This window comes from Archocentrus centrarchus, chromosome 20 (assembly GCF_007364275.1).
Source record: "Archocentrus centrarchus isolate MPI-CPG fArcCen1 chromosome 20, fArcCen1, whole genome shotgun sequence".
Classification (NCBI taxonomy): domain Eukaryota; kingdom Metazoa; phylum Chordata; class Actinopteri; order Cichliformes; family Cichlidae; genus Archocentrus; species Archocentrus centrarchus.
In genome coordinates, this window is record NC_044365.1 from 20,432,851 (window position 1) to 20,443,067 (window position 10,217).

At 37.4% G+C, this 10,217-nt stretch overlaps 1 protein-coding gene across 1 annotated transcript in view; it reads right to left on the reverse strand.

Annotated features, from left to right (window-relative positions):
* LOC115799541 (RALY RNA binding protein like) overlaps positions 1-2,483 on the reverse strand; it is a 120,332-nt gene extending 117,849 nt beyond the window's left edge. The window contains exon 1 of the mRNA XM_030756762.1: positions 2,236-2,483. Coding sequence (XP_030612622.1) covers positions 2,236-2,343 — 108 coding nt within the window. The 5' untranslated portion in view covers positions 2,344-2,483. The remainder of the gene's footprint in view (positions 1-2,235) is intronic.
* Between the last annotated feature and the right edge of the window lie 7,734 nt (positions 2,484-10,217).

The following is a 10,217-nucleotide window of genomic DNA, read 5'->3' on the forward strand; positions in this document are numbered from 1 at the left end:
GAAGTTGCTGAAAATATTATCTGGATACACTAAAATGCCACATTTCAGGCTAAAACACAGGCCTTGGAAATTAAAGCCATTCTTTCACCTAATGACTTAGCGTGTGAATGTGTTCAAGGCTTAAATTAGTTCTGTGACTTTTAGAGATTTAGATTTGAGGGAAATGTAATAAAATCATGGCTGCAGTGCAAAAACTGAAGATACACTGATCACTTGTATCTGGATCTAATGTTGGATTCAAACAGAATGCTTCTTTTCCGTCTCTGACAGACTCTATGGGAAATTCACACCTACTCCAACACCATACACCCTATAATGTATTTACTATGTGTCTACAAGCGAACACTGACTCTTCCTAGACTCTTAACGCTGTTTCTAAATTGGTTCGCAAATTGGAGACCATTAAAACCACCTCATACATCTCCTTTATGGTCTGTATAGATCTGACCGAGGGCAGAGAAATCAATACTTAATAACAGCTTTTCAATTCTCAGTAACATGTTTCATCTTAATTGCTGTAGTCAGTTTGCCTTATTAACAATCTAAGTTTACCTACTCTGTTTTTCATCCAGTAGTTATTAATGTTTCATTTCACCACATTAAATTATTCTGATTCTGATCTACAATGCAAGCCTGTTTAATGACACTGGGACAGTCTACACTCAGATTTAATGGTCCACTCTCCTATGTTTTATTGGCCTGCAGTATTACACTGACAAAATCTCTGTTCTGTTAAACTGAACACATATGTGTTAAATGGAGCAAACTGATGAAATCTGATACACAAGCTTAACTCCATAGAAGCTAACAACAAAGTCAGGAATTATTTAGATCAGTCCAGGAAAAAAAAAGCAAAGAATACGTGAAGTAAAGATGGTGGATTTCTGATGAGTACCATTAGTTTTTGGCTATGGATCCACACACAGCAAATAACTCCCGGTTGCAAGCCTAGATCTTTGCTAAGACTGCATGATATCTGTTTACTCTTTCTTTATTTTTTAATTTCTTGTAGCACCACAATAATCTTTTAGCGCCTCTTGAATGATTATTTCACTCTAAGTCCTCTTTTAGTTAATTTCCTGTAAAGTCAGATTTGACAATTCAAAAGTATTTATGCATCCAGGCCCACAAAAGCCAATTTGAGTGTGTGGACTAAGAGGGGCACTTAAGTGTGGGAAGATATTTGCCCATGACATACTGCAATGGAAACTGTATCCTAATTATCACCCCAACTTGGTAGCCAGCTGCAGTTTAAAGAAGCTGCAGTAAAGGAATTTGTTATTTCTGCTCCTCCAAATTGATATATGGATAGACTTTCGATACTTTATTCTTGGGAGATAATTGCATTCATTGCAGTGCATCCTTCCTTGAATGTATCTACTTACATTTAGTCTTCAGCTTGGACGGCGTGAAGATTGTTGAACTCACGACAAAGAAAACACTGTGATCGAACGAGCTGCGTGCGATTTCCAATCCGTGTTCTTGAATTGTTGACCACGACATTTGATTTTTAGGAAGCATTAGGCACAGATCGATCACAGCAGGTAACCTTCAGGTAACATTGATGAAGAATGCCTTTTCTAATCAACAATTTGAGCAGCCCTTACAAAATAACACGTCAGCCACAGGTGCATATTTCTGTCACCTTATTCTTTATTGTAAATACAGAAACGTGTCACTTATCCGCTCACATTATATACCTGCAAGAGGGAAAATGTCTGTTCATCCTCGTTGAAAACAAAAACGCATTGAACTCCCCCAAGAATCAAAACTCCCCTCGTCCACCCAGCATCATCTAGTCAAAAAAAATAACATCCAAAAATACTTGACACTGCCACCAGCAAAAGTATAATGAAATCGGAAAAAGAGAGGAACACAAAAACAACAAACCTGTGAGCTCAGCTGCAAGAAAAGTATCACGTTAAAATGGCTTTAAAAAGGATTCCCCCTTTTTATATAAAGAAAAGAGGAGCAAAGTAAAATCAAGGATTGGATCGGTGGGATTTCACCGAGACATCAAAATCACAAAACTCGAAGGCAACAAACAACACTGCAAAATGCAAACCAAAGCATAGCAACAGCAAAAGTCGACAGAAACAAAAAAGAAAAATTAAAAATGTTTCAAAACCAGCAATAAATGTTTGAAAAATCTCAATACTGACAAAACCTGGTTGGTTTCGACCCTCGAAACAAAACTGCAAGCAAATAAAGGCTTTCTCAAGCCCGATAACGCACCCGTTTACCCTCTTGGCACTCTCGATCAGAATAACTGCATGCTAAAAACTTGAAGCCTGGATGTGGAAAAACGCTCAAAACCACCATGTCAATGCTCAATTCAACCATCAGCAAAAGGAGGAAAAATAAAAAAAGGAGGGGCAATTAAAAAGACAAAAAATGCTTACAAAAAAGCCATTGGAAATGTACTCACCGAGCGGGAGTAAAATGTTGCAATAAAAATGTGATATGGCTCAAAATACAGTATGGCGGTGCAAGCCGAAATGCTGTGCCTTTTCTCTAGATCTCTGCCTCCAGTTCTGTCATGTGACTGATTCAGCCCCGACTTCCAGCAATGAGAGACCAGTGTTGAACAGCTGATGCTGAATGCTCTCCTAACGGCTTGGCTCTCTCCAAAAGTAAAAAGAGGTAGTCCTTATCATTCCACAGTTCACAGTTATGACTGAGCAGCTTGTCTGTTTTTCTTCTTTTTTTTTTTCTGTTTTAAAGATGCAGAGCTCACGCGGTGTCAGCGCCACGCGGCGATCCAGGCATGCTTTCATTTCATTCAGTGCAAGCGCGGGCTGGGATAAAGAGCAGGGTTCTTTTCTCTTACTAGGGATGAAGGAACAGGCGTGTGTGTTATTACAGCGGGGGTTCGGTCAGCGTATGCGTACTGAGAAAACTGCATCCCAATAGCATGCAGCCTCGTCCTCGGTGCTTAAACTGTGGAAGTGCAGCACATTCAGGACGAATACCACACCGTTAACAACAAACCGGCGCTGACCGTGGTTCTGAAATTGGCGACTGTAGAGGAGCCGTGTCCGTAGTGCTCAAACAGAATCTAATACACTGGTGACCAGCAAACAAAACGAATGCATTATACTTGGACTGTAAGAGCACAGGGTGCTGAAACTTATATTACTGTATATCTGAAATCTTTTTAAGACATTTATTTTCTTCAGCTGTGTACATTGTCTTTATGTTAAACAATTTACACACACACACACACACACACACACACACACACAGAGAGAGAGAGAGAGAGAGAGAGAGAGAGAGAGAGAGATATTTCTCAAGCATTTGAGAGAATTGGGATACAATGTGTGAATATCATTTTTTTCAGCATGGCAGTAGGTATAATTTATCGTGTATACAACTATTATATAGTGTAGAACACAGACACAACTATGCATTCAATATTGCACTGTCTTTGCTGTGTGATTGAAACTAAGAAATGGAGCACTTCCAGGACAAAGAAAAGACAGGAGAGGATTTTCCAGCTGTGTGTGTGTTGCTGAGACCGAAGCACAAAAGAAACAGAAACAGTGAAGCAAAACAAAGGTGTTCAGGGTTGTTTCATTGATTTTGTCATCTTACATATTATGTAGCTTAAAGCTTGGTTTAGCAGGCCCTTGGTAGTGAAGTGTGATTAAGACAACTACCAGAATCATAGACAACAGTGTCACCAACTATGCTTAAAAAAAATACAGAAGGTCTTTGTTACAGAGTATGGATTGTAGACTTTTATTTTTTTTTTTTAGTATAGTGCGGCAGTTTAGCACACTATCCGTATGGCAGGGAATAGAAAATTCCAAGGTAGACACAGCATAAGATGGACCACCTATTGAAGAGTAAATGATTTGTTTTCTTAGCTATAGTCTCAGTAATATGCAGCTATGTCTCTGGTGCTGAACGCATGTAGATATTGAGGGAAATAAACAATAGCTGCTGCACTGAAACTGGAATTACTTATGAATGTAAATGAAAAAGTGAGTTTGAACAATACTTAAGTGAATCCATTATCTCACTTCATTTATTTATTTCAGTATTTTTTGGCTAGTCAATTGAAGGTAAAAACTATGCATATATTAAGGCAAACAGACAACAGTTTTGGTTCCAGATCACTCCCTACACATTAGTACCTCTACCACCAATCATTTCTGACCCAAAATGATGACTTCTGAGTGACTACAGGGTATATATATATCGACTGAGTGAATGAATGAGTGATATTAAATGCAGCAGTATTCATAATATAATTCATCTCCATCTGTGGTCCTAAAGTAGTAAATTAGGATGAATAGTTTTTGAAATTATACTCTTTTAATGTCACTAAGCTCTGTCCATGGCCCTGAAACTGAGTGAGTATAACATATTTGGGGCAAACAACTGTATCAAGACTGTACATGTTGCTGAAACTGGGTTGCTTTCATCCCGTACTTGATGTGTGTAACACTTCCTGTTTAGGTATGATATTGAGAGAGACACTGCGTGGATTAATTCTATATTTTTAGCTGTTTACGCATGTTGTTTAAGACCGAGGAGCCAAACAGGCAAACAGGTGACTCTTATGATAGGTTGTCATGCCATTTGGATTCAAAGCACCTACATAACATCCTACAAACACCCACTCTCTCTCTCTCTTTCTCTCTCTCTCTCTCTCTCTCTCTCTCTCTCTCATTTGTTGAATAAATACACCTGAGAAATGTAGGTTATTGCTGATTGTGCCAGACAGGAAAGTAATAATGTGTTATTGATGCATTAGTGTCTGACTGCAGTTGTCAGACAAAATTTGGTACAAGTTCATGTAACACACAGAGCTGGAGACAACTGTCACCATTCATTCATCATAACTGTGGTTGGTGCACTGTTTCCACCTTAAGCACTGTCTAATGTAATTCACTTTTCAGATAACATCCAAGCCTTTGGGAGGCACAGTGTAAAATCCTTTACAGTGTCTAAAGGATATATTGGGTGTCCAAGAACAGTGATCAAACTTTCCTTAGAGCAAATTCTAGCACCTTTATCGCAGAGTGTTTTCACCTCTTCTTCCATTTAGCCATCAGAGCCTGTTAAGTTGCTTTGGCAACATACTGTACTGCACTGTTTTTGTTTTTTTTGTTTTTTTTCTATATCTCATTTGGTGTGATATGTCAACAGTGTCATAGCATATTGGTTGCTGGGCCTATAAACTAAAAGTGACGGTCAGCGTGTTGCTGTGCGGGGCATGTCAAACCATAATTATCAATGCCTGGGGGTGCTCATGACCTAATTCACTGTAAACTAGGTGATTCACTAAGATGCACAGGTCGGATTTAAGAATTAGGTAGTAAATAGCTAGAGATAGCTTCTAATATGTGGGCAGACCATGGGTGACAAGAAAATGGACCAATTAAACCAAAGCCAGCCTAATTCCTTCTAATCCAATACCACACTCTATAATAAACTATGACTAATGCATGACATTGCTATTGACATGAGGTTATTAACAGTGATTTGGTTCAAAAACCACCCCTTTTTCCCCACTTTAATGGTGCGCAACTTTTAATGCATGTTGTGGAAAATATACACTCATGTCTCACTTGACATGATTTATGCATACGTGACCATAAACAGTGGAGATACTGTCATAATGCACACTCAGATTTCTGGTCTGTGATGTTATCCACCGCACAGTTGTATCTGAAAGGCACTTGCAAGGCATGACCTTTATGAATATGTGGAGTAAGAACTATCAGTCATACCAATCTTTTGACATGGGAAAGGGGGACTACTATGGCCAGAGATTCAACAAAACATACATTTTCCCATTTGATTCTGTGGCAGCCTGAATTAACTTGAACTTTGGTGCATTAGCAGGTGGCAGATTTGCAAATTAAATAAGAAATGAAGCTGAGCAGAATCATAATTCATTGGCTAGAATGAAATCCCCATTAGTAAAGTACAGTGCAAGGACCACACATTGCCTCAGGCCATAAACATTCAGTCAGAGGCAGAGCTCAAAACATTGGGGCTTTTGGGCCTTGTGGTTCTTCTTGAGGTACATTAATCAATATTTGTTAGTACATTATTTATAGGATGTGTGCAACATGCAGCAACACTGAAAAGAAGGGTTTGATTTCTTTCTTTCTTTCTTTTTTTTTTTTTTTGAATCCACTTTTAAAGCCACCTCTTGTGATAGGAAATATTTATTGGCCAAAATCCATATCCCCTCTCCCTAATAAATTACAAAAGGCCCAGTGTGACTGTATGTACAATATCTTTCAAGAAGAAAACATAACACTTCATATTTTTTCAGGTGCCTGTCCTATTTTGTGTTAAATGGGATGAACTTTCTATAATATAGTCATAGGATACCTACAGACAGCTGAGGTCCACTTCAATGGGGAAGTAGCTCAGAGAAGGATCCTGTGGCAATACACAAAAACTATAGACTGAATTAATTTCCTTTATAAAAGCAATAGGAGGATTTGAATTCTTTAATTACCATTTTGTCAAGAAGTAGGCAGAAATTATGAGGTATATTTTAATAAAAAATGAATGGAGTATGCACACATAACTGTAAGGGGATTTAATGCTCATTACCATAAATGGGTTACATTTACAAATCTAGAGCTTGAGGTGGAAGGATTATATCAAATAAGTCAAAATGAATAATAATATTCTTGAAAGCCTTTTCACATTGCCTGTGTTTGCTAATAACAGCCTTAGAATATGGGTTTAGTAAAATCAATACAGGAAATGCTGTTTTCACCACTATGCATATTTTAAAGGTTAAAAATGTACATGTTTGGGAAGGGTCACTTAGTGAAATGTCAACCAATGCATTTAAGATATAAACTTCAGCTCAATGTATCTGTCCTGTGTTTCCTTTCTCCATGTTGGTTGCTGCATTTTTTTCTAAGCTGACTGACTCCACGTTAGCTTGTTGAGACACAAGGCAGGCTTATTGACATGTATAATAGTCACCCTGCAGAGTATCCTCATTTTTGATTCTTTTAGATCTACATGTATGCTGAGACCCATCAGCATTTAGCAAAATCTAAGACTCATCATTTAGATCTTACGGTCCACAGTAAATGCTTTACCTGGGTTAACTAGGCTTTAATTTACCTTAAACCTAAAATCTTTAAGCTTTTGTATGAAATCTGACACAAATTATTTTTTCAGAGTTTATTTATTTTACTATCACCTGTCAATATGTTTCTATTCAATATTCTAAAGTAGTCTTTATTGTTACAGGTAGGGTGGTTATTTCCGCAGAGGATTTGAAAAGCTTTCATATATGCAGAAGACAAGCAAGAAATAAGCCAAACAGGTAAGCCAGTGATTATCCTCACGTATGGTACACTTTTCCTGTCACATCAGAGGTCCATTAGAAGACTTTAATGCAAACTTGATCAACATTTCTGACTGTGCACAGTTCAGATTACAAGTGTTCAACTGGTGAACCATTAAAATACTAGTTATTTGCCTTTATTAAAAGAAAAAGAAAACTTACAGAAACTGATAGTTGCATGTCTCCAAATATATATGTGTGTGTGTGTGTGTGTGTGTGTGTGTGTGTGTGTGTGTGTGTGTGTGTGTGTGTGTGTGTGTGTGTGTGTGTGTGTGCGTTTAAAACAATGAAAACCTAAAAAACACAAAAATTCAGTGAACTGTTGAGGAACACATGCACCTCCTTCTCCTCAGCACACTAATCATTTTGGAAAACAACTTAGAGCTCTCTGTACTGTAAATAGAGTCACATGTTGGCCTTGTGATACTGTGTATTAAAGGAACAGTTCACCCCCTCAATCAAATTTACACATTTTCCCTCTGGTCTGAAGTCCTATTTATCCATCTAGACTGTTTTTGTATGAGTTGCCCAGTTTTGGGGATACTGGTTGTAGCGATGTCTGCCTTCTCTTCAGAATAATAGAAGTAAAAAGCAGTTATCTTGTGGTGCTCAAAGTGCCCCCCGCAACCCTCAGCATGTCAAAATGTAGCTGTGAACAGTGCTGAGTACTAGACCCAAAATGCAGGACATAGAGAATTCAAATAAAAGATAAGCTCTTTGATAGCCATTTACCAAATCCAAGATATATCATAATCTAAGTGAAAAAAATGGAGAACATAGAGGTGCTAAATAACTATGTAGTTCACTATGCAGAAGGAAGTGTTGAACTGCCCTTTACCCCCTGGGTGCCTCTCACTGAGCCTGGGCCTGCTGGAAGTATCTTCCTGTTAAAAGGGGGTTCTTCCTTTCCGCCTTCCTTCCTTTGCCAAGTTGTGCTAATAAGACAACATGTGATTGTTGGGGTTTTCTGGGTTTAATGTTGTTTTGTCTTTACCTTGCAATACAAAGGGGCTTGCAGTGACTGTTGTTGTGAATTTGAGCTTTAAAAATGAACTGAATGGAATAAAACTGAAGTGCTAAAGGGTCATTGTTACAACTCCACAGGATATGGTGTCAGCTTCAACTGCACTGTATTTGAGCTATCCACATGTCTTTTAGTTTATGGGTGTCTTTCAGTGGAAATAAAATATAGTGTTTGCTATAGTACCTGAACTGAAATCTTAGGGATTTCCGTTATATAAATCACATTAACGTTAACAGATTTAGATTTTTTTAAGGAACAACCAAATCATGTAGAAAGCCTGACTGGCACCTTCCTCTAATACTTGGTGCTGCATTTTGTACTTCTAAAATTAGGTTTAATTACAATTCAACACAAATCAGAAAGAGGCCACTAATGAACAAGTTTTCTCCCTAGCACACAAAGAAACTGCACTCTCTCTGAGCAATATAATATTTAATGGGATTGTCATTAGTATGCAGATACTACAAATGACTATCAGAGAAAGAAGCAAAGTGAAATTTGAGAGCCGCACTATTCTTTATGGGACAGCATGTTCTGCTATCTTTGTTCTGCTAACATTCAGCACTGGCTTATGAGATCCAGTGCTTATAGTCTTGTGATAAAAGCAACTCATTATAACAAGAGGATGTTCTTTTTATAACAAGATACAGTTAGAGAACAGTGGGATGCTCCTTTTTCTCTTATGTGGTGCAGCTTTACAGAATGTTTCCATATTGTATAGCTGAATTATACATTCATCAAGGGAGTAGCTACAACTGCTATTAGAATTAGTACAATTTTAAACTATTTTTTACAGCATCTGGCTGAATCTAGAGAATATAGCCTCTACGTGTATCCTGCTACTTTTTTCAGCACTCACTTCTCACTAGTGACAATATTTGACTGTCTTTTTGACTTTCATTTGTACATCAGGAAACACTTCCCTTAATGGAGATATCATTAGTAAATAAAAAACTTAAGCTCTTAATTCATAATCCATAATCGTTTCCCTAAGTCAGATAAATAGAGTAAAGCCCTTTGTGTGAAACTTGGTGGCAGTATGTACTCTAAAAGATGAAGATAGAAATCTCACTTTAAGAGGAGACACGTCAAGCTAAAATTATAATTATTATAATTTTTCTTTTTTTTGGTATCTCTGCTATTTTGCTTCTATTTTGCAGACTGGAAAGAAAAAATGATATCTATACTAAACTCTATTGTATATTTATGCAAATCAGAGCATGCTAACATAGGTGTATATACAAAAATCCTCTTAGAACCAGAGGTAGAGGCTAGAGCCTTAGCCTCTCTTACTGCTCTGTCCTCGTCCAGTAGCCCACTTATCCTAAATATGCCCTGATTCCTCAACGCGCTTTTGTACCTAACTTTATTTAATGTGTACCGTGCAAAAATACACATTTAAATAGGCCCCACTGACATATTTACTCAGAAAATTTCCACAGAAAATTACAGTTTAATGGTACTATAAAAAAATAATGTCAATACAAATGATCATCCATGGAAATGTGGTAAAACATATATGTCTTTATATGTTGTTTCCAAGGAGCCAGACTTTATAGTGGTTAGGCAATAATTCTCCAGGCTTTCTGAAGGACTTTGTTTTTGTCTCTGGACATTGGCTTTTTCTTTTTCTTTTTTTTTTACTAATTTTTCAGGCCATTCAATGTACGTGATTTGTTTTTTTTTTCTTAAGCCACTTTACACTTACCTATGAATTATTCAGCTCAAGTTTGGGTGTCTACAGTTTAAAATGTATCTTTAGTCACTTTTTTACTAGCAGTAAAAAAGCATCAGTCTGTCATTAAAAACCAAAAAAATAAATAAATAAAATCTTCCTCTGGAAGCTGTGAAAAATGC